At 44.7% G+C, this 25,201-nt stretch overlaps 1 protein-coding gene across 5 annotated transcripts in view; it reads right to left on the bottom strand.

Annotated features, from left to right (window-relative positions):
* The window catches only part of HMGN3 (high mobility group nucleosomal binding domain 3), an 82,788-nt gene that overhangs the window by 43,125 nt on the left and 14,462 nt on the right, over nt 1-25,201 (bottom strand). For all 5 annotated transcript variants that reach the window (XR_003855643.1, XM_029595572.1, XM_029595574.1 and 2 more), the window contains exon 2: nt 4,299-4,349. Coding sequence is in view for 4 of the 5 variants with exons in the window: in XM_029595572.1 (XP_029451432.1) it covers nt 4,299-4,349 (51 nt within the window). In the remaining variant the exon portion in view is untranslated. The remainder of the gene's footprint in view (nt 1-4,298; nt 4,350-25,201) is intronic.

The raw sequence follows: 25,201 nt of genomic DNA, 5'->3' as shown, positions 1-25,201 counted from the left end.
ATGACAGTTCACTTGTTAATTGTTCCTATGCTTCTCTGCTCTCCTATTGGATTTTTGTACCCCCTACCCTTCCCGTTACTTGTAATTTCCGTTGCTTTTGTTCCATGTAAACAGAGGTGATGTTTCGACTAACATCGGTATAGAAGACTCTTTAAATAAATAAATAATAAATTTTCAGGATTTTTGGAGTAGGGCTTGAAATATAGGCACTACTCCAAAAATGAGCCCTAGCTTTTAAGAGGACGAGCGGTTCCACCCCAAAACTTGCCAGACCCCCCCCCCCAAGACTTAGTGAAAGTCCCTGGGGGGTGGGGAGACGGAGGATTTAACAAAAAAAAAACAAACACACCAAACAAACCCCCCCCCAAATGTATTTCATTACAACCCCCCCAAAACTTGCGAAAACTCCCGTCCAGCGGGGGTCCCAGGAGCGATCTCCCGCTCTTGGGCCGGCTGCTGCCAGCAATCAAAATGGCGCCGATGGCCCTTTGCATGTGACAGAGGCCAACCATTGGCGCCATTGGTCGGCCTCTGTCACATGGAAAGGGCAAAGGGCCATCGGCGCCATTTTGATTGCTGGCAGCAGCCGGCCCAAGAGCGGGAGTTCGCTCCCGGGACCCCCGCTGGACACCAGGGAGTTTTCGCAAGTTTTGGGGGAGGGTAGAGGGGTTGCAATGAAGTACATCTGGAGGCTTGGAGTGGGTTTGGGGTTTTTTTGTTTGTTTTTTTTACTGTACAAACCCGGTTTTAATTAATCAAATTGGAAGGGTTGGGGCAGCAGCCAAAATAAAATCGGCCCAAATCGCAGGAAAACAAAATTTCCCATGGTGGGCTGATAACTAAGGCCGAACCAAAAGGTTCAGCCGAAAATTGAATCTGATTGGTGAATGAAAGAGGCGGCAGGCTTAGCCTTGTCCTCATTCACCAACCATGGAAAAAAAAAATAAGCCATCCCCGAAAATAAGGCCTAACCTGTTTTTCAGAGCAAAAATTAAACATAAGACCTGTCTTATCAGAGAAACATGGTAACAGGAATTAATGAAGAACAAACTGAAAACCTTTTCCACTGGAAAGGAAACAGTATAACTAGGGGTCGCAATATGAAGCTCCAAGGGGGGACAACTCCGAACCAATATCAGGAAATATTTCTTCATGGAGAGGGTGGTGGATGCCTCGAATGTTCTCCAGAAGAAGCGGCGAAGATGAGAACAGTTACTGAATTCAAGGGGGCATGTGACAAATACTGCGGATCTCTAAAGGTTTAAAGAAAGGGATGGTATATTTCTGCATGGAGGTAATCTGCACAGAGCTGCAGTTATTGCCATAAACAAATTGCTCTGCAGATAAGATGAACCATTTGCTCTTTATCTGCATGAAGATTAGTGTCAGCAGCTTGGTTCCACCCTGGTTAAGATGGACTCCATCTTTCAGAACAGGCTCCCCCTTCCCAAAATACTGCCCAGTTCTTAACAAAACTAAAACCACCTCCCCTTCATCATAGTTTCATCCATGAACTGAGACTCCAGAGCTCTGCCTGCCTCTGGGATCCTGTGTGTGGAACAAGGAGCATTTCACAGAATGCTACCTGGAGGTTTAGGAGTTCAATTTTCAACCTTAAGCCTAGTTTGGCTTCCGGAATCTGCCTCCTATACTTTCTTATATTGTTTGTGCCCACGTGTACCACGACATCCGGCTTCTTCCCTGCACCGTCTAAATTCCTTTCTAAGTGATGCGCGAGGTCTGCCACCTTTACACCAAGTAGACAAGTTACCAAGCAATGCTCACGTCCACCAGCCACCTATCTACATTCCTAATAATCAAATTATTAACTATGACTACCAACCTAACCCTACTCTCCTGGACATTAGTTTTTGGAGGATAATGTATTATCTGGAGAGCAAGTTCTTGCTACAGGATCATTTTCTACTTCAGAGTGTTGCGCCTCCAAAGCAAAGGGGCTGCCGGACTGAAGTTGGGACTTTGTGTCTCCTCTACGTAGCTCTCTATTTGCCTCAGCCCCTTGAGGTTTGCCACTCTAGCCTCCACAGATCGGACTCATTCTCTGATAGCTAGCAGCTCTCTGCACCAGACAAACATACAGGTACACCAACTGGTACATAATCATCCATGTGGCACTCTATGCAAAAGATTGGAAAGCCCCCATCTCGCTGCTGGACTGCTGTCTGCATCTTAATATTGCTGAATTCTTAGGTAATTTAGTTTGCTATGGAGTAGGGATGTATAAATCTGAGTCCTTTAACATTAAATACACTGCATAGAGAATCAAAATGGCGTCTTGAGGGGAGGATGCGTTGGCTCAAGCTCCGGTCTTACCTCGTTTTGTACTATTTTCCTCTTGGGATGCTTCATACTAAAAGAAAAGGCCGACTGAGGGACGTAACCTTGACTCCCCCCTCATCCAGCTATGATCCAGATGAGGATAGAGGGCTTCTGCTCCAGATGTCAGCTCCGCTGTTAGCGCAGGAGTAGAGTAAAATCCTGCGCCATTAGAGGAAATATCACTAAGTCCCGGAGCTCCGGTGTCTCCCTCGCCACCTTCACACAACGCGGCTGGGAGACCGGGTGGTTGGTCGGGGCAGAAGATGCTCAATGATGAGGCCACCATCAAGGCAGGCTCTCAAGTTGAATTTGCGTCCTGTGATGCCAGCGTTGGAATACGGACATCTACTCTGCTGGTAGTAGAAACAACTAAAAGTGTAGAGGAGGGACAGTCAGGACTTCACGTCAAGATGCCTGCCCTATCAGGGAGAAAAACTCCTGGAAGACCCCCAGAACAGCGATGGAAATTCTCAAATTCCCATGGTAACTTTCTCATATAAACCATTTTTGGTTAAACCTTCAGTGGTAATTTTAGATTCTCTGTGGAAAGCCATATCTATGTTAGAAAGCTCTATTGTTTCTTTAACATCAGCTTTGAAAGACTCAAAACCAATTTATCTCTTTAAAACTGGAGGTTACTATGCACTCATCTAAAAATAGAAGAATTTGAACTTAAAGTGTCTCAAATTCAAAATACTCAGACTGTTCTAATACAGGGAGAATATATAATATCAAAGAGTGGAGAATTTGGAAAATTCAACTAAATATCTGAACCTTAAGAGTATTAAATTTTCCTAAATGTTAATTAATTTCTCCCAGAGAGCAATTTAAAAAATATTTGCAAGAGATATTACATTTTCATTGGACATGATACCACCTATGTCAAAGGTTTATTTTCTTCAAAACAGTATGAAACAGGGAGAAAATTCCCAGCCTTATTCCAGTGTTGCCATTGAATGCAAATTTAACATCACCTGTGAATGTGTCAATTTCTGGAAACTTCTATGAAGCCCAGGTTGAAAATAGAGGAACTCTTTTGGCTAAATTTGTTTTTTCTACTGATCGGGACAATGTCGTTAAGATATTTCTTTGAATGAAATAGAGAATCCTGGTACTTGGGCCAGAAGGTTTGGATTTACCCCAGACATTTCAAGAGTAACACAGATATGACGGAAAAAATTTCTGAGTTTATGCCTTTGGGCGCGATTGTTGGGTGCTCAAATAACTATACGGCATCTATGTAAGTGTGTAATGAAAATTGAGAACAGATATATATTCTTTGAACCTTCTCAATTGGGTTATTTTTTGGATTCCCATCAACAATCTGGTGATGTCAACCAAGAAGCTACTGGTGAATGAATAATCCTGCACTTCCCTCTCTAATTACTTATTTTCTGTGTGGTTCAGTATTGCTCTATTCTGCATTGATTCTCCCCAATTTCATTCTAATTCAAGAAATGGTTTAAATATGAAAGTTTAAATTGTTAATTTTTCTCTTAAACGAATATCAGCCATTCTTGTATTTTCCATGACATGTTATTTATGTTTATATAACTGAAAATTCAATAAAGAAAAAATTTAAATGCACCGCATAAATTTGACAATGATCTGCAAGGGGACAATCAATCTAATTGGTAAGAGCTAAGTCGCTTCCTTGTTTTAGATAAATCCCAGATTTATTTTTGACGTGAACATGTTTGTCCTCTTATATAGGATAAGAGTTTATAAACCAAGAATGAACTTAAGGGTGGGTGGGAGTAACATGATGTACTTCCATTTTTTGCTGCTCCCTGAGCAGTAATAATGGACAGGTCAGGACTGCTAGAGAACACACACTCATAAGCTTCTGCAATATCTTTTAACAAAGATATTGCAGAAGAAACCTGAATAGGTGAAGCCTTCCTCATATAAGGATGGTTGCAGGGGAAAAGGTTAGACATGTAAGGTGCTGCACTTACCTCTTGTTTGGTAGCTTTTGCTGCATCTTTACCATCTGCACCCTCTGGAGACTGAAAAAGAGAAAAAAAAAATCTGATACTCAGCTTCTTTAAAATGGCCAATAATGTGTTTAGCTTACAGCTCATATTTGCACATACACTGAAAACGCATACAGATAAAGCATTCTAGCTAGAGGTTCCTTCTGGATGCTAGGATTCCAGTGAAACGGTTACTAGGTGGGCAGATTTACTAAACAATTCCCTGAGAGGGTTGGGATGGGAGGAAATCTCTTTATTTAGATTTAAATAACACATAACCCATGATGTAGAAAGGAATAAGGACATGAGATTGAGCATAACTTTGTTCAGTTACATCTAAACTTCCCTTCATACACACTTTGGGAAAACCCCTTCATGAAATCTGATTCTTAGAGACAGAGCAAGAAAAACACCTTAGTGAAATCAGGCCCTAAATTGAAAACTTTTTCCTTTCATCATTATTCATTTCTCCCATCCTCTGGCAGTGCTCTCTCTCATCCCTTCCACTTAGGAAAGCAGGAAGGCACAGACACCCTCAGAATCATTCAGGCTCCTGTTATGCAAAGCCCTAAGTTTAGAACAGAACAAGGGATTTCCTACTATTCCAAAAACCATTTTCAAGAATGAGAAAAAAAATACTGCAGGCCAAATACCTGCAGATTATCAGCTGCTTACATGGCTCAGGGAATTCTGCAGCAGTGGAGCAAGGCCTGTATCAGCTACAAGACAAACAGGACTGGAACCTCCTCCTTGCACTACCACAAGCTGTACTGCAAGGTGCCAAAACCAGGCCAAGTGGTCTAAGCAGTTTCAGAACAGTTATCCAATGCTCACTGGCCTAGGGCTAAAAGGATCCCTTTACTAGCCTTCCAGCATGCCCCTAAAAAGAGTGGGAGAAGTGCTGATCTACTATATCGAATCAGGACTATACCAACCCCCTAAAATGGCTCCCTCCTTTTTTTTTTTCACAGGAGTATTTTGAGAAGCGATTATTTTCATACTCTAGCACACAGGATCCCACCAATACCAACTGGTTTAAGAGCTGCAGATGTCACTCAGAAGTGGCGTAATACATCGCCTGATCTCACCACATCAGGCTGCCTGGAACAAGCCTTTTTCTAATACAGGAAGCTACAAGCTTCTGATCTGAATCATAATCCCCTCAAATATCTTCAAGTATAGAACAAATGGCAGGAGATGCAGTCATTTAGCATGTACATACTGGTGTGTGGGAGCCAACTTGGGTAGCATCACCACTTCCTTCTCCCCCCCCCTCCCAGGCACCCAATTCTGTACAATGTCTACCCACCCCCGTCTTCCCCAACTTGGAACCAATCCTTTTGATTTAAATCTAACAAACCATCAATTTTCAGAGTCATTTGCAAGTTGCAAGGAAGGCATTTTATTCAGGGATCATCTTTCAGATGTAAGAAAGATAGGAAGTTACAAGACAAAGTATTTTCCTTAAGTGAACTCCATTTCCCATTAGAGGGGGGTGCCCCAAAAGCCAATTTTTCCCAAAATGTTTCTCTACTTACAATTGTTTATCGTAACGTGCCATACTTCCTGCTCACCTGTTTTATAACTTTGCTAGCAGGAGGAACACATGGTACACTGTCACCATATAAAATTTAATCTAGGACACCTAGAGAAAGTCATTCTGTACCATCACAGGGACTCATCTGCACATTGGACTGAACCGTTAGCAGAAGACGTATTGACCCTGCAGCAATGAGCAATGGAAAGGTCAAGAAAATGGGCAATATTTGTAGGGTGAAGGCACTTGGAGAGAAAAAGAGAGATAAGGCTTCTAGGGTAGGAGCGTTCTCATTTAATATGGATAGACAAGATGGCTGCCATTTACTATGTTATTGCGTAATATGAAAAAACAAATACATATACACACACACACGTGTGTAAAAAATGAGGCATTTTAAATACATCCTAAAGTGTTCATTCTTAATACTTAACAGGTCATTAAAAAAAAAAAAAATAAGCCAACAACCCTGAAGTTTTTCTTAAATCCTGCAGTACCAAAAGAGCAAATCAGTTTATAGTTTCTCCAAATAGTCTAGTTTTCAGCAGATGAACTTTAACAGAACCAGAGACCCAAGGGAAATGCAAAAATATTTTAAAAATGTCTAGTAAGGTAAGTCCCTGATGGGGCCATTAGGTGGTCGAGAATGCAGCCAGCAGTATTTTTCCTTTAAAACTAAACAAACGCACAGACCATGGCAAACGTAAAACGTCTAGAACACCAGGAAGAGTGCTGGGAAAAGTTTGCATAGTCCAGGAAGTCCAAGGATTTTAGTCAAACTTTTTTATTTTTACATCTGGCAACTCCACTAAGTATTGTATTTCAAAAGGGTCCCCCCGACACGGACCCGTGTTTCGCCAAGCTCCCTGCCATATCCTTTTAAAACCTGATGAAGAATTTGTTGATACTACTTGTGTGTCCCTCCCGACGCAGCCTCGGCGAAAAACGGGTCCGTGTCGGGGGACCCTTTTGAAATACAATACTTACAGTGGAGTTGCAGGATGTAAAAATAAAAAAAGGTTTGACTAAAATCCTTGGACTTCCTGGACTATGCAAACTTTTCCCAGCACTCTTCCTGGTGTTATATATATTCTTAAACGTAAAAAATCTCACAGATTATAGTAAAATGATTCAGCTCCAGTTCTCAGCATTCATGGCTTAAAGATAATCTCTATATTCAGCAGCCAGACCACATGACATGAGGCACGACAGGCCTCTAGCACAACTTCTTCTGGTTTTAAACTCACAAATCACTTATGGATCAAAACTATTTTATGGAGCAACACTTTTGGCCTAGCTGCTTCCTCCTCTCCAGATTAATTTTAAATTAATCTTCATCTACAGCAGGGATGGGCAACTGATCCTCAAGAGCCACAAGCAAGCCTGGTTTTCAGAATATTCATGATGACTACACGTATGAGATATCACTGCTTTCAAAAGAGGCAAAGCATGCCAATTTCTCTCATGCATTTTCATTGTGGATAGCCTGAAAACCAGATCTCTCAATGAATGGCTCTTGAGAACCAGAGTTTGCCACCTGAGGCCCTTATCTAAACCTATATCTGATCAATCTGATGGGCATGGAGCCCAATTCTCAGTAACCTGGCATCTGTGCTCTCATGAGCTAGCCAGGTGGCATCCCTAATGCAGAACTCCCTCACTCAATGAAAGAACAAGGCAAACAATGCATTTGTCCAGATGCATAAATAAAGCACCAAGCCTAAAGTATTAGTGAACCCATTACATAAAAACGATCAGACTTTGCTGGAGACTCCTGTCTCTAGTTGATAAAGTCCTCCAAAACAAAACGGGGCCAGACTACCCAAACTTTCAGTAATCATTCTCTTAGATTAGGCTCCAAAAAATTAAAAAATGATCTAACTATCCATAAGTTTCAGGAAGAACCCCCACCACCAAACAAAGTCAGTTTATAAATCAACACCAACAAATTGCCTTGCAATGGGAAAGTGAACACAATGAAAGGAGGGAGCTTGCTCTTGGCAACGCCAAGATGAAGTCGAAGGGTGTGCAAGGAGCATGTCTTGAGAATTACTGCTTAGAGACAATGAGCAGATGCCAAATAGGAAAGAACAAACCTAGCATAAGCCTTTGTGTATGAGCTTCCCAGCTCAGACTGGAGGCAACCGGTGTTAAAATATTTTTGGTGAGGAAGACTTTGGAAATAGAACCCCACAACCAGAGAGCCACCAAGATAGGTAATGGTAAACGAGTCCCATGATAGGAATATTGTCTTGTTTGGGAAGGACAGAGTAAGCAGCAACACTTTTTTTTTCCCCTAAATAGAAACGCTGCCATAATTGAAATGCAGGGGTAAAGGAAGCAGCACTGTGGGCTATTTTGGAAACAGGAGATGGCATTTTACTTACTCCGGTGTACTCTGCAGACTGCTAGAACCAAGCAGAAGAATTATGTTGCAATAGTCTCCACCCTCCATGAGAGTGCATGTTGTTTTCCATGTTTCCCTTCTCAAGCCTGACACATTCTCTTGGCCAGGAAGACCACCATTTGGAGCTCCTGAATCCCCCCAGAGTTCATAATTCGCTGCAGTATCTCATCACCTGGAAGAACTATGGCCCTGAAGAGAATTCATGGGAACCTGCCAATCTTTAGACTCCCAGCTGGTGGCTGAATTCCACCGCAGGTTCCCATGAAGGCCAGGCGATGGGGGGGAGGGGGCATTTGAAGGAGGGATACTGTTACGCCCCTCACCTCTGATCCAAAGCGACTCCAGCATAGCTTCTGGCAGCATGCTGATCCAAGGTCCCAGAATATAACTTCCTGGAACTCTACTTCCTTTATAGGTCTCTACCTGGGACTTCCTGTGGCACTGGCTGATGACATCACATTTTCCAGGAGTATATAAGGAAGTGCTTTACAACCAGTCGGCACCTCAACAGGTCTTCTGGTGTGCCTTGTGTCCTACTGTGTGTTGCTAGTCTCCTTGTTCCCTCTTCCTTCAGTTTGACTTCATAGTTCCAACCCTGGCTTGGATTTAGACTGCCCTGATCACTGGCCTTCCCCTCACCTCTGACGTCTGCACCAACCCTTTACCTGGATTTAGACTCTGTTCTCCAAGATCACCCTAGGACCCACCCAAGACTGGTCATCAGCCAGAACCCAATGAGCTCAACCTTGGGGGGGGGGGTTTGGTGGCTAGTATAGGCAAAGCTCCAGCTAGTCCCACTTAAGAGCTTTATGTCAGTTGTCAGACAAGCCTGGTGGATTCGTTCATTAGGCAGGGCCAATGGAGACAGCACAAAGGGTCCATTCTTCCAGTCAGTATGACAGCTTAGTTTTGCTCTTATGGCAGAATGTTACAAGAAGCCTGCTTCCTGTATATTGCCAGGAAGTAATGATCTATTTAAAAAGACATCCTTGCTACACCAGCCTTGAGACTTAACACACAGAGTTGGGGGTGGAGAGGGGAACCATTATTTTCCCATGATACCATCACAGTAACCACTGTATTTCACATGCTAGGTGTACAAAGTTTGCTACAGGTCTCATCTGGTATTTTTTTTCCTGCATAGCCACAATAAAACTAAACATTTCAGCAGCTGTTAAGTTTTCAAAGTTACTCATGGTAGCCAGTGAGGGAGCAGCTCAACATGGATTTGGGGAAGAGAAGACAATGAGCTCTAAAACTTCCAGACCTGATGCATCTGCATTTGCAACCTTCCTAAATGTCCCTTACAGGGTACACCCGGTCCAGTTAGTCGCCAATTGAGGAGTAGGGGGGGGAAGGAAATTCACTGATATCTGGGGCCTGCAGAGACTAGAACCCAGCGTGCAGGTAAGAACTATGGTCAGCACCACAACTTGGTACCTACAATTCACAAATGAAATACCACATCCCTCCCAAACCCCCGAGGCCCACCAAGCAAAAAAAGCCAATACACAGGAAGGAAAAATCTAACATGGCTGCCACTTCAAAAAAAAAACAAAAACCTCAGTGCCAGCTCCATATTCTCAATTACGTTTGAAGGAAGCTTACCTAGCTTTATGGGATAGGGTGCTCCAGTTTCCCTCCCTGACAAGACAAACCAGCTGAATTCTCACCGAGTGAGAAGATATAGTCTTCCCAGCTCATCCCACACCAGGCAAGATACAGAATCTCCTCTCAGCAGATAACTAGACAGGTGCTGGGGAAGATGGGACATCTTTAAAGAAGGCGAAAGGAAGCGTTTCACCTTACTGGTCTCATCCCAGCAGGTGACTCACTGGACTGGGTGTATATGATGGGACATCCCTACAGAAGGGGGGGGGGGGGAGGGGAACGACGAGTTTCACATTGCTGGTCTTATCCAAACAAGTGGTGCTGTATCCAGTCTAGTGTGAGGCAGCACAAGGAAGATTTTAAAACCATTCGTGCAATTAGTTCTAAAAACATTCAAGCCTTTGTGTTTGTGGGTATGAATTTAAGTGGCAGAGTGCAGAGGTTTGGCCAGCTAATCTGCATAGGACTAGCCCAGGTCTGCTGCAGGGGCCCATGAAGACATTAAGTCCTTAATGTTTTCATGGGCCCCTTCTATAAAGTAGCGCAATTTGAAGTCCTTCAAATTGCGCTACTTTATAGAAATCTTTCAACTAAGATCCTCACCAAATGAGTACCATATATTTCACACATACATTTTCACCCGGTGCTTATTTTTATATAGGTGATTTTCTATGTATCCGCTCAAAAATTTCTTTTAACAATAATCTTTTGTTTTCATATTTCTAACAATTATATAGGAAAACGGGTGGTAGTTTCATATATTATAAGCAACCATCCAGGTGCCAATGTTTTCTTATGTAAATCATTAACAACCTCCCACCTCCAATTTTTATTTGAATTTATGTCATTAAAATATGTTGAGCTGGATCACAGAAGATCAACCCCGTTTTTTCATGTTGATTTTTTATTCATATTGTTTTAATAAAATCTTCTTTTTGTGACTGGCACTTTTCTATGAAATTTTCAATAAATTTTCTTTTTACTTTATAGAAAGGCAGAGAAGCACTGCAATACAGTGAGCACAACCCGTCAAGCATGGTGGCATCAAGGAAACTACTTCCACAAACTTTAATATTCCCCAGAAAGAGAAATTTTTTTAAAAATTAGGAACAGACCAAACCACTAATGCTAGAATGGGTTTCAGTGAAGTAGGAAGAGAGTCCATCCTGCCAGATTATCAGTTCTGCTCAGCCTTAAAAAAGGCAACCTCTCTTTTCTCACAGGACAAGCAGGATGGTAGTCCTCACAAATGGGTGACATCGAGGATGGAGCCCTGTACGGAAAACTTTTCTGTCAAAGTTTCAACAAGCTTTGACTGACACTGGCACACTGGGTGCACTGAGCATGCCCAGCCTGCAATTATCCCTGTGAGCCACAGGTGTCTCCCTCAGTCTTCTTTTTTCCGCTCTGCAGTCAGCATAGCGGTTGGAGCTCTGTGAGGATTTTTTAACTAATTACCTCATGGAAACACTTAACTTTTCACTTCAAAAAACACTTTTCCCTGCACAGGTCTCCCTCCGCGTACGTTTTTACGACGCTCGGTGAGTACTAATTCTTATTTTTCGGTCGGTTCCTGTCACTATCTTAAGGCTGTTAACTGACTGAAGCCTTCCCTTCCCCCATTTTTCAGTTAGCTTTAAACAGCTTGCGAGTATCTCTGTGACACTCTGCTTGCTTATGCTAGTGGGGTAGGGATTTTTTCCTTAACTTTAGGACCTCTGTAGCTTCAAGTCCTTCGTTCCCTGGTACCCTCACGCAGTCGATACCCTATCGCTACACCGGGACCCTCCTAAACCGCCCTGGGCTTTTATATGTCATCAGCGCCCCTCCCCCCACGGTGCCCTGATGCCTTTATCCATGTTTTTTGCTTTTCAGTGCTACCAGGCTTTTTCCTCCTACGCGCTGTTTTTTTCCTTGGGCTTCCTCGGTGCCGTCCCTACCCCGGATGCATGCCATTGACGCACACGCTGTTAGTCACTGCCATGCATACTCGGGTCGCCGCCACCGCTGCCTGAGACACTTTTTAACGATCCCAGGGTCACTTCATCGATGCCACCCCCCCTTTTGGGGATGCCATCGATGCCCCATCCTCCCCACCGATGTCCAGCCCTTTTCCATCGGTGGGCATCGGTGCCACATCGATTCCGGATGGTCCCCATCGGTGGACATCGGTGCCGGATGGTCCCCATCGATGGACATCGGTGCCGGATGGCTTGTCCGTCGATGGCATTGGTGCCGGGTCCTTTTGCATCGATGGACACCGATGCCCAGGTGTTTCATCCATGGGCATCTATGTTAGAATGCATCCATCGAGGGCAGTCGATGCCAGGCTGCTCCCATCGGTGAAATTCGATGCCCAGGTGGGTCCCATCGGTGGGTATCCATGCCGGCTCGATTCCGTGGATGGGCGTTGATGCCAATGCCAGCCTTATGGCTGGCATCGATGCCCATGCCGATTCCAGGACTGGCGTTGATGCCGGGATGGAATTCATCGACTGGGAGATCCATGCCATCGATTCCATACGTGTCCATATCGATGCCACCGACACACGTGTCTGGGGCACCGATGCCATGTACACTTGGAAATCTGAGTCTGTCCAAATCGATACCGTCAACGTCTGTGGCCCTATAGTTGATGCCCGTGGCCATGCCACAAACGGCATAAATGCCCGCCTCCATGCATCGATGCCCTCGACACCTCCGTTTTCCTTCGGTGTCCTTGACGCCCTATTGATTCGACTTCGACTCAGTCGATGCCGGTATCTTTTTCAATAACGGCAATGTTTTTCGATTATTCGATTCCACATCGTTTCAAAGATACCTATGCCACTGCTGTCAGTGCCCGTCACTGTCATCATTCTCCTGGCCAGTCATCGACGATTTTTCATACCCATTTTGATGATATCCTCGAAGCCCCTTAGGTTGCCTTCAATATCGTCAATACCGACATAGCACCGCCACATAATACCCTCGCCTCCTCACATTGCTCCACGCTTTGGGTTCTTTTTTAAGCCCCGTATTAGCTTAAGACACTCCATTGTGTCAGGAGCAGAGCAGGCGTGCTGACAGTTCGTCATCGATCGCCTTCCAGGACGACGAGGGCTTCCATCTCGGCGCTGGGGAAAGACCGGGCCGAGCACAGTGGCACCCATCATCGCCGACATCGTGATCGTCCGCCGCTGACGCCATCCAGCACATCGGTGCCATCCTTCTCCAGGCTGGACAACGCTCGGGCAGAGCGACATCACCACTGCCATCAGCACTGTTCCTACAGTTTTGGCAGTCCTTGGTGATCCAGAACTTCCGGATCCAGGTCCGACAGCTTCTGCATTGGCGTCACGACACATCGAGCCACTTTGACGAGGGAAGGGAACATGAGTTCCGTTAGGGCTCCTCTGTTCCTGGCGTGCCCCACCGTCAAGTGGTGTGGGACTATGGCCATCTGTTACACTTAGCAGTCTAAACGCCACTCACGCCTGGCCTGTCTCCTCTGTACCTGTGCCACCATACCGGGTTTCAGAGCAAGATGGACGTTTACGTCCCTGGCCTTACCCTCGAGGACTCCGGAGACCGTCGGGGTCAACAATCTTCACCGGCTCGTCTTGCGGCGATCTACGTCGGATGGTAAGTACCCGCTTCGGCAGCATTCCCATAGAGTTGTGTTCTCCCATTCGGACCGTGGTTCGAAAAGTTCTGGGTCATGTGCCTTTTAGAACTGTATTAGTGTCACATATCACTATGTTAGCTATGTTAGCCACAATATCAGGAGAACCCCTCTATCTTCTTGGGATTGCAGCAGGGCTTCTTCTCTTGTCAGTAACAAGTCCCTGTGCCAACCAATGCTCTGACTCTTGGTTCCCTCCCAACCAAGGTCCAGCTGCATTGGCTGATCTGCTAAACATGAGATTCAGCAACCATTGCCCCATGTACAAGTCCACCTTGAGGCCTGGCCACAGGTCTCAGTGTCTCCTTGTACAGCATACAGAAATGCGGGTACCACTTACCGCTCACACACCTGCAGGAGCCTACATGATATCCTCCATTGGGACACCTCCTGGTCTCCCATCTAGTCAGATATCAGAGCGGCCACCCCACCTTGTACCAAAGTCCTGGTACACTCCCCCAGGCGCTACGAAGTGCAGAGGGGAGAAGGGAGGGGGGTTGGGGAGTTTTAATTGCACTATTCTTTCTTTTAACAGAAAATAGTTACTCTCCGCACATCCTGGACCTAAGAAAATCCAACTTTCTTTAGACGTCACAGGTACAATGGTATCTTTGGTTACCATCACTCCATACTGCAGTAAGTACATTATTTTAATGTTTCTATGTGCTTTATGGTGAGTCAACATTACAACCCCAAGCTCTGCCGCTAGCACCAGCTTCGGTAAGTGAACTGTCTCTTGCATCACTGTTGGTGAATGCTGTTTTCTCTGCGGAGTGTAACATCATTCACTTTCCTTGCATAGACTACTGCTAACCACTTTCAGTACATGCAAGGAGCTCTCACTTTTTCAGGACTCACTATACATTTACTAACTGGGATTACTGTCACTGCCATAAATCCCTTCTGTAACACTTCTGGACACCACAGTCTTAAGACCCTCTTGTCCAGCATGCGCACAGACATTCTGATACATTGTTATATGTCCCTGCGCATATTTTCCATAACCTCAGCCTTTCAACTTTTCATGGTTGGGCTATGGGGTTTCTTCCCACTATGCATTTTTCTCATAATTCAAAACTGCTATGGGTTATATTCAGTGACATTCTATACTCAATGGACCTAAGTGGTTTCATTGCTTTCGTCCCTGATTCTTATCCCAGTTCGAACTAGGACCTAGTCTCCTTCGACTCATGCTCGCAATTCCTTAGGGTTATAAAGTTTCTCCTGAAGCTGTCAACCCATTATGCATCTATTGCACTCCAGCATAGTTTCTCATAAACTTCCTGGACGTTGCACCCATGAGTTATGCCCTTATGCCTTCCAATACTGCTTTTGCAACAATTCTTTGTGCATACAGACAGACAGCATAGGGACAATGTGCTTTCCAACTCATAAGCACGCACAACCTCTTAGCTGCTCTGCTAGACAGCTGCGCAGCTCTACCCTTGGCCCTTGTTCACTTCATGCGTCCTTGGGCCACATATCTAAGAGATTTAATGAACGCTCTATCTGACCTTCTCCACGTAGGTTCTATCCTCTCGAATGGTCTCAATTACATGTGTACAGGGCAAATCTTTTAACGCTGAGTTTAACTAAACTTTCCTCTGCGTCTGCATCATTCCATACGATGCACAGGTTCTGCTCCCTACACATGTTTCCTATGCGTTCCCTTAGATGCCTTTTCTTCCATCAAAGGCCTCTTCAATATATCTCTTCTGCTGCCTCTCGTAGCCAGCATTCTTCTAATGTTGAACTGGGATGGGGTTCAGTATTCTTTTCCCCACTCCCTGACTGAGATCAGTATGCTTTCCCATACTTCTCAATCCATATCAGTAACCTTTTATTCTCTCACCAGTCAGTCCCAAATCATAGACTTACTGATGTTCTTAGGTTCTGGTAGCGTCACAAAACCTTCTAAACATAAATCTTGCCGTTTAATATGGCAGGCTTTACCTCCTGACGCTAAAAAAAAAAAAAAAAAAAAAAAAAAAAGGTATTACCCCTTTTACTTTTCCACCATTTTTTCTTACTCCCTCGGATTCTGTTCTCCAGACATCCTCCACATAGATACACCTTTCTCTTAGGAGGTGTATCGTTTTGGGAGTTGGGTTCCCGTTTTTGGTAATCCTCTCTGAGTCGGCTTACCATGGATTATCCACTGATCAAGCCGCCTCTATTTCTCTAATCACGGAATGAACATATATATTCTCCTTATAAGTCTCATACATTCTACGTTTGAGCCTTTCCATTCCTCTCTTCCACAGTTTGGCAAGGGAACTTCTTTCCCTCTTAATGTCATTCCTGCCAGCAGGGTCCGTGAGTTATGCACTCTTTCCATACTCACCTGACTCCGTTCCTCTGCCACTGAGTAGTTCTACGCATTCAACTTTCTATCCTTTTCAGGTAGATGTTGTATCTCCTTTCCTCAGGAAATACTCTATTAATTTTTCCTAACCTCTCTCTCTCGCCCTAGGGAGAGACTGGGTTTTCCACATTCCTGGACAGTAATGCTGCGCTTACATTCTATCTACATTGCACTGCATTCCATGTGAATTCCACTTGACTCTTTCCTTCATGCAAGGGTCAAGCTGCTACTTCCAGTGGCCACACAGACCTAATCCTTCTGATTAAGTGGTCTATATTTCCTTTCCTACCAACAAGCAGACATTTCACTACAACACTGTGGGTATCCACATACTGTTGTGTCCGTCTTAGCCTTAACAGCTTCCCTTTGGTTACTGCTGCTTGTACTTTTTTATCAGGTTGCAGCCTGGCGTCCTCTCCATACCTTCGCAGCCTATTATTGCTTACATTTGACTAGCCGGCATGCTCCATGTTTGGCCAGTCCGCCTACTCTTACTTTTTTCAATTCACTACCCAACATCCTTCCACGAACCCATTATGGTGTTGCGGATGCCCTCCGTTCCCATTTCCACCTCAGTCGTTACGCCTTTGCGCATCTGCGGTGTATCTGGTGCATTCCCGGGCATCCTCAGCTCGGTACTCACCCATTTGTGAGGACTACCATCCTGCTTGTCCTGTGAGAAAGCAAATGTTGCTTACCTGATGTAACAGGTGTTCTCACAGGACAGCAGGATGTTAGTCCTCACGAAACCCGCCCGCCACCCCGCGGAGTTGGGTCTGTATACTTTTATTTTAGTTTCGCTTGCGCTTTTTAGCTATAAGACGAGACTGAGGGAGACACCTGTGGCTCACAGGGATAATTGCAGGCTGGGCATGCTCAGTGCACCCAGTGTGCCAGTGTCAGTCAAAGCTTGTTGAAACTTTGACAGAAAAGTTTTCCGTACAGGGCTCCATCCTCGATGTCACCCATTTGTGAGGACTAACATCCTGCTGTCCTGTGAGAACACCTGTTACATCAGGTAAGCAACATTTGCTTTTTTCCCTTAAAAAAAGGGGATTACTTACCCTCTCACATGATCTCTGACTGTCAGGATGAATTTCAAGTCAAGGCTGGAATAATGCCCGTTGCAGAGGGGCTTAAAACTTGCCACATGGCACCTAGGCTGCTCCAGGCTTGATGGGAGCAGACGCCACCCCAAGACAGGGTGTAGGGTGGCCAACTGGCTCCCAATTTTTGGGACAAATTGATCTAGTCCTGGTTTTACCCCATTGCATGCAGGGCCTTATATATATCTTCAGAAAAGCAATTATATAGCTAGGGATCTTCGTTTTCAGGTTTTATTTTATTTTTACTAGGGATTTCAATGTTATAACAAAAGAAAGCAGTGGAACAATGACATTTATAACAAACAGGAGAAAAATCAGTGAATGTCCATTTTCCTCTGATTTTTTTTTTTTTTTGTTATAACAGCTCGGTCTGAATTCTGAACAGTGCAGGGCCCCACAGTCTCACAGAACCTGCTGACCTTGGGAAGTCCAAATTTCCCATGGAATCAGCAGAGGCGGCAGCAGCCATAGCGACAGCCCCCTGGCCACTGAGCCTCAGAGGAGCTGAAGCTCTGAATCCTAAAAATTTTAGCTGGCACAAGTTTTCAAAATATCATTTTTACAGGTCTGTACAGAAAAATAGCTCCATCACAAGCAGCTCACTGTCTGAATAGATGAAGATAAGATCAACAGCTCCAAGTTTATTCAGTGTGACCCTAGATAATTCAGTTCTGTGACCTGAGGTCCGAGCCATGCCAGCGCCACACTACTTTTAAGACTGTTATAGTTCAACTAATGCCTGTGCCTCTAAACAGTTTCCTAGTTTCAAAACACTGCTAGAGTCTAGATGCAAAAAAAGATTTAGCACAGCTTGTGTCTGGATCCAAAAGATCTGAAAAGCAGGCTGCCAGTGTTCAGTGACAGGGCTGATCCATCTTGCCCAGAGGATGAAGACAGAACTTCCAGTTCCTTCCTAGGAAGGAGCTAGAAACTTTATATTAATTCTCTTAAACTGGTGCCACTTAATACCTCCCACGTCCACTATTACAAGTGTTTCTTGGATTCTCCAAGGGGAAGGTAGCTTGTTTGCAATTGGGGGCGGGGGAGGAAAGAGCTACTGCGGAGTGAGTGAACCAATTTATTAATCAAGGGCTTCCCAAACCTGACCTGGGGACCTCCAGCCAGTTGGGTTTTCAAGACATCTCCAATTCATGCAAATTTCACATGCATATTATAATGGGAGGTGCATCCCATTACTCAGTTTAAAGGGGAGTGAAGCAAAAGAGAAAGCCAGTATAGACAGAACGTGGGATGGGGGAGGGGATGACTACACCTCCCAGAAGGCCACAGGGCTGAGGGAAAAGGAAGTTGCGCAAAGCCGGGAATCAGGTGGTGACCTGATTAAGAGGGAGCTACCGGATATACTGAGCTGGTGGGGAAACCAGACGCAGGAGGACAGTGTCAGTAGAGGAGGAGGGGGAAGTGGCTGGTATCTGACGGCAGAGCGAGTCCCTAACTGGATTGCAGCGGGTGGAGTAGGAAAAGCTGAAGTCCTTGATATTGAAACTTGAGTCATTCAGCTTTTGGGAATCCTCCCCAGCTACGGAGAAATAGCCCAGCTGGGGACCGGGCAGCCCTTTTCAAACTGTCATATAGTAACTACTTGTGCTGAAGACAGGAGTGAATTGCTGTGCATTTCCATACTGGTGCGGGGGACAAGACAGCCCGCACCAAACTGTGTTGCATGTTAATTCTGGTGCTGGGAACAAACTGACAGACAATTCATTAAAGAGTGCGGGAGAGCTGGCGCTCCATGTTAAGCGCACGCAATTTAGTATTTAAATTAGGCCGCGTGCTAATAAGAAGGCGCTAGAGACACTGTTAGCAGAAGCGGTGGCTGTGAGCGGGTCCGACAACAGACACGGCTTTGGAAAACAGATGCCGGCAAAATTGAGCGTCTGTTTTTGAACCCACCGACTGGTGGGCAGATTTTTTTTTTTGGCCACACATTTTACTTTCAGTATTCCGTGGTAATAACTAATAGGCTCATCAACACGCATTTGCATGTGATGAGCGCTATTAGTTTCGGGGTGGTTGGCCGCGCATTTTCCCACACGCTATTACCCCTTACAGCATAAGGGGTAATAGCGCATCTAAAACAGGTGGCCAAATGGGGGCTAAACGATGTGCTCGGCCGAGCGCACCGTTCTGTATTGGCCTGCTAGATAGCAGGGAGTGACTGCCTAGAAGTGACTATACTGCAAGGGAGAACCAGTGCTAGTTCAGACTCAGCTGTGCTTCTAGCTCTATTCTGGCTCCATTGGTCGAAGGATCCTGCAGAGGGAACTAGCCTGTGGAAGTGCAAGCAGCAGAATTTGACCCGGCAGGTCGCTACAATATTAATTGCGGATATCCTGAAAAACCTGTTGGCTGTGGGTCCTCAGGATAGGTTCGGAAGCCCTATACTAACCTGTTCTGAAAGAAGTGTCCTTTTTTTTTGGCTGACATTTAGCTGCAGAACTGCTGTGAAGCTCCCAACGACCTCCATGGAGCCTCTGTATTAGATCATTGGTTCAAGACCAGAGGCCCCCACCCACCCGGACCCTGCTCCGGCAAAAAGGTTGAAGGAGGGCAGGTTTGGGAACAAGTTCTTCTATTTTCTAACACATCCAATTGTTAGCAGATTAGGGAGCAATTTTCAGAAGGGATTTGCAAACTTAATGAAAATTAACTCTGAAAAGTTTTGCCACAACAGTCCTCCGCTATATGGGGAAAGATTACATGCGCTATACACAGCACACCTACTTTACCCTCCCCCTCCCACACCAGGAAAAAGGGGCAGCACCAAAGCAGACTGGATGAAATACACGTTGGGATTTCATTTTGAAATGGAGTCATTTACCCCACATACTTTGTCCCTGTGAGATACACAGGATAAAAAAAAAGTCCTCGTGGCGCTAGTTGCTGTGGGAGTTTCAAATTGCAAACTCAGCAAGGAGTTTCCCTCTGAAAATCTGCTTGTAGGCTAGAAGACACAAGAGTGGAGGGAACAGGTGCTGAAAACAGCCTTCTTAAAGAACTGCAGTGCTCCAGGTATTGCAGCAACTTGGCATCTCCTGTCCCTTACTGCTCTCAGGAGACGTCCCCAGAGATGTAGGAAGGAGGACAGGGCCAATGGTGTCTTCCTGGCTAGTACTAGAACTTAGGGATACGCAGCCAGAAAATGTTTATATTTTCGTTTTATTATTTGGTTTGGTTTTTTTTGGTTAGATTTAGTGCACCCTAACTCGTTTAGTGTACACTAGAAACACAAATGCACATCCCTACTAGAAATGGTTTAACTGTCAAAAACAATGAAGAAAAGCCTCTTCTGTGTGGTAACTTCAAATCTATTGTAAGAATAAAAATGAAATGCCATTATGAAAGTTAATTCTCTCATTTGACCTATGTAAACTATGCATTCCACATTCACAAGATATGCCTGTCATATACACATACCATATAAATTAAGGTCCTCAGGTTTTCCAGGGACGGAAGGAGGTAGGGAGAATTATCAATTTTTAATGAAAAACTTTTAAAATCTTTTAAATGCTAGTAATAGCCCAAATTACCCTGTCCTTGGATGGGCTTTATCTCCCTTCTCTCCCTCCACTTCCCTGCCACCTTCCACCTCGTCCCTCTCCATAGCTCACCCTTCTCTCTTCAGCAACCATGGATCTCAGTCCCTTCCACCGGCGGGATGGGAGCCCTGTTGACACTCTGGCCTCTCCAATGCTGCCGCAACTGTCTTGTCTGTCTTCCAACTGGGAGAGGGGGCCCTGTCGGCAGTCCACCCTCTCCAGCGCCACCACGAATGTGTCAGTCTGTCCTCTGCTGGTGGGGAGTGAGGTCTCCACCGGCACTCCGGGTCTGTCTCTTCTCCGCTGGTGGAGGTTGGGACCGCCCGGAACTGTGGAGTCTCCTCAAAATGCAGCTCCTAGGACTGCTCTCCTCCCTCCTGCTGTCAATCACAGCAACACGGGGGCAGAGAGCAGAGGCACTCACTTACATACCAGCAAAGTGGGTGTGGGGCAGCTTTCCTCTTTATTATAGCTAGACGTCAGTTTCCTATCTTTTTCAAGCACACCTGGATAATGTTTTCTGATTTCATTCTCTTTTCTCCTCTCTCTTTTTCTTCCCTCACTCTACAACTTCTTCCCTCCCAGAAGGTGCTCCTAGTCTCCCTAGTCCTTCCTTTCACATCGCTCCTGTGGTCTTCCCCCCTGGCCACTCTGACCTGCTGCCTCCCTCCTAGCAGGTGGTGGCAAAAAGGGGTAGTGAGAGGAAGGCAGGATGGCCACCAGGAAGCAGCCTCAAACAGCAACATTAAACCAGTGGGCAGTCTGCCGCATTTCCACAGTAAAAGGCACTACAGCAAAAAAACAAACAAAAAACAAAAAAAAAAAGGCATATGAGTGGAGAGGAGGACACCTACAAATGCCTGGCTTAGTGTTTCACACCCAGGCTCTGAAGACTCACCTAGCAGATCCAGTTTAAGAATTCAGTTTAAAATTTTAGGGGTTCTCTAGCCCACCTTTCCAAATAATGCTCAAGGTGGTTGACAGCATTATCAGTATTCAAGCACAATAAAATTCCTGCCCAAAAGAGCATCTGCTATAAGTAGGTACCTGAAGCAACAAGAGAAAGTGACTTGCCCAGGATCAGATGGAGTGTCGGTGGTGGGGGAGAAGAGGGACTGAATATAGTTTTGCATACACAGGGGAATTCAAATGTTCATAAACAACCCATGCATCTTCATCCTGAAGACACCAACGTATATGAATAGATTGCCATTGCCTAATCAGAAGTACCATTCATGGGACTGTCTGCATATCGTGCATGCTTGACTTACTAACCACTAGTCTACACAGCCAGATCTGTGGACAAACTTCATAAGAAGGCAGACGAGAAAAAAGCAAAAATTTGCTTAACAAATATTTCTGTTCTGTCTTCACTGAGGAAGAGCATGGAACAGAATCACATAAAAACAAAAAACACAAATAAGATTGCAAAGGAGGTAAACCTCAATCGATTTTCAGAACAGGGTGTTCATGAGGAGCTAACTAAACTTAAAAGTAGATAAAGCGATGGGGACGGCTACATCTTGAGGGTACTAAGGCTGATCTTTTCAATGCTTCTTTAGAGTTTGGAGTAGTCCTGGAGATAGGTGGATGTGGCTCCTGTTCATAAAAGTGAAAGCAAAGAGGAGGCTGGAACCTCAGTTCCAGCCTCCTCTTTGCTTTCTTTTTTTTCTCAATACAGTTAGTCTGACATCTGTGGTGAGTAAGCTACTGAAAAATCGCTGCTAAAACAGAGGACAGGGCAATTTTTGGAATCCAATGGATTCCAAGATCAGAGGCAGCAATTTCTTCGATTGGGTGATCAGAGACTTGGATCAAGGGACAGTGCTGGATGTAGTGCACTTGGTTCCGCACAGAAGACTTATAGAGGGACCTTGGTATGGAACCTAGAACGAATGACCGGGTTAGAAACTGGTTGAGTGGGAGGCAGCAAAGGTTAATGGTAAATGGCGTTTTCTCTGGGGGGGGGGGGGGGGGGGGGTGTTATTAGCTGTGTGCCTCAGGGTTCAGTCTTGGACTGCTTCTTTTCAATAGTTATCTGAGCGACAAAGACTATCAAGAAAGGTTTGTCTTTTTGCTGATGATATCAAAATCTGTAACAGGGTACACAGTCAAAGGTGTGGAAAACATGAGGAGGGATCTAGAGAAGCTCAAGGAATGGTGCAAGGTCTGGCAGCTAAGATTTAATGCTAAAAAATGCAGTCATGCATTTAGGATGCAAAATCCCAAGGGAAACTGTATTGGAGGTGAAATTCTAAGCACAAAGGAAGAGCGGGATCTGGGAATAATTGTATCTGATAATCTTAAGGTGGCCAAACAGATAGAGTGATATTAAAAGCCAGAAAGATGCTCGGCTGCATAGGGAGAGGAATGATCAACAGAAAAAAAAAAAAGGAGGCAGTATGCTCTTGTATAGGACCCTGGTTCAGACCTCACTTGGAATACTGTGTATGATTCTAGAGATCATACCTTCAAAATGATTTAAACAGAATGGAGTTGGTCCCGAGGGTGGTGAGCCTTTTTCAATGGAAAGGAAGCAGGCTGAAAGGTGGCAGACTCAGGAGTAATCTTAGGAAATATTTGTTTATAGAGAAGTGGTGGCTGCGTGAACAGCCTCCCAGTGGAAGTGGTGGAGACAAAACAGTATCTGAATTCAAGAAAGCATGGGATAAATACAGGGGATTTCTAAGGAAGTGATGAGAATTATCATCATGCTAAATTGGAGGGATGGGCCATTTGGTCTTTTGCTGCCATCATATTTCTATGTTTCTATGACGTGAGTTGTAAAGTTTCACTATGATCTTGAAATCAGTCATTTAACCTCATGCTTATCTTAGTATAGTCCATAGGAAAAAAAAGTGGTACATAGATAAATATTAAAACTATAGGACAAGTTAATGTTACATAGCTTTTGAGCCCTGGATTTCTAGTAATCATTGCTACAATTAATAGAGTACAATTTTTTTAGGCTCCACTTATAACCTGGATAACGCACTGGTTATAAGTAGGGCCCAAAGCTGTAAACTGATGAAGGATGGAGACAAGTTACATTTGCTGATTTACACGAGAACATCTGTGTTGCTGCAGTAGTGCTTGGGTTATTATAATCACTTTATTTCCCTGGGCAAATCCCAACTGGAAAGAGGGCCCACATTGTCCGAAGTGCACAATAGATTTTTTAACCCAACTCTGCCAATAGCAATGGAAGTCCGTGATGTCAAAAGGTTTTACATTGATCACACACTGCTCAGTCTCCGAAACTGCTTGTTCAGCGCACATGAAAAGGTGCTTTCCATGAACGCTCAACAAAAGGAAGAGCAGATAGAGAACATTTTGCTGCTAACCCAGCCTCACGTGTATAGCCCCATGTTCAGACTGTTCTCTTTGTGAAAGATGGAAATGCTACACAATGCAGAGACTGACAGAATAGACAATCACAGACATGCAAAGATCCGCTAGAAGAGTCCAGAGCTCCACTGTTCAACACCTGGATGCTCAAATGGCTTTACTGGCCGCTTATCTTCACCCACCATCACCTAATTCAACCCCCATCCCTTCCAGATACAAGCAGGGGTGGAAAAAATCCTGAGCATCAGGGTGCCTAAAACGCAATGGGAGGGGGGGGGGGGGGGGGAATAAGGGGAGCAAGGTGACGTGAGCAAAGAAGAAAAAAAGAAATCCATTTTGGTTGCACCCCAGCTTTCTACAAGATGTCCACCCCTTGCCTGTAGCCCATTACCAAAAAGAACCCAGGGATGAATCTGTATGGCACACTGTCACTGCAGAACTGATAGAGAAGCACTTCCACTGCTCTCATGTTCTGGTCACCACCATATGGAGGTGACAAATGGCTAAAAGCACTTTCGGGCCAACTGTGATTTCTAAAAGCAACACAGCTTTAGTGCTGGGGAGCAAAGAATTGCAGCTTTAAGTTTTTCTATAAGAGGAGGGCAGTTCTATATTTCCTCTTGAGAACGAATGGCTTGGAAGGTACAAGTGACTCGAGGACAAACTTTAGCAAGGCATGAGAAAGAGACCCTCCTCACCTGGCTCAGGTTGCAGAGTGCCCAGAAACCTAATTTATATTAATTGGCGAATCGGCAAACTTCAGACATTTGTAAAAAAGAAGAGTGATCTTGGCCAGATCTATGGCAAAAGGTGATCAATTCTGCCTGTATTATTACTTTAGCATCATACCCATAGTTTATTTTTAAAAAATTAATAAATATAACAGAAAAAAAAAGTGCAAACTGCTTCTCTCCTTTCCTAGCCCCATGCACCCCAGGCTATCATGTTCCCCTAGCAAGTCTCTTTTGCCCCAAATTTCAAAGGTCATAATGGGAGCCCTTAAGGAATTCAGAGCCACTGTGCCTAATTTTTCTTCATCCAAACATGGGGAAAGCAAATAAATATTTACTTTTGCTGGAGTGGTGAAAAGCAAGTTTGCTTACCATAAACTGTGTTTTCCGTAGATAGCAGATAAATTAGCCATGCTGTCTGGGTATATCTTCCGTGCCACTAGGTGGCAGAGCTCTCTAAGTCTAGTAAAGTCTTTCAGCTAGGTACTCCCTCTTGTATCTTCCCGGGCTTACCTGAGGCTCCTCAGTCCGTATCAAAGCAAGTTAGTATGCCATG

The sequence above is a fragment of the Rhinatrema bivittatum genome, chromosome 3 (assembly GCF_901001135.1).
Source record: "Rhinatrema bivittatum chromosome 3, aRhiBiv1.1, whole genome shotgun sequence".
Classification (NCBI taxonomy): Eukaryota; Metazoa; Chordata; class Amphibia; order Gymnophiona; family Rhinatrematidae; genus Rhinatrema; species Rhinatrema bivittatum.
This window is presented reverse-complemented; position numbering and strand designations above follow the sequence as displayed.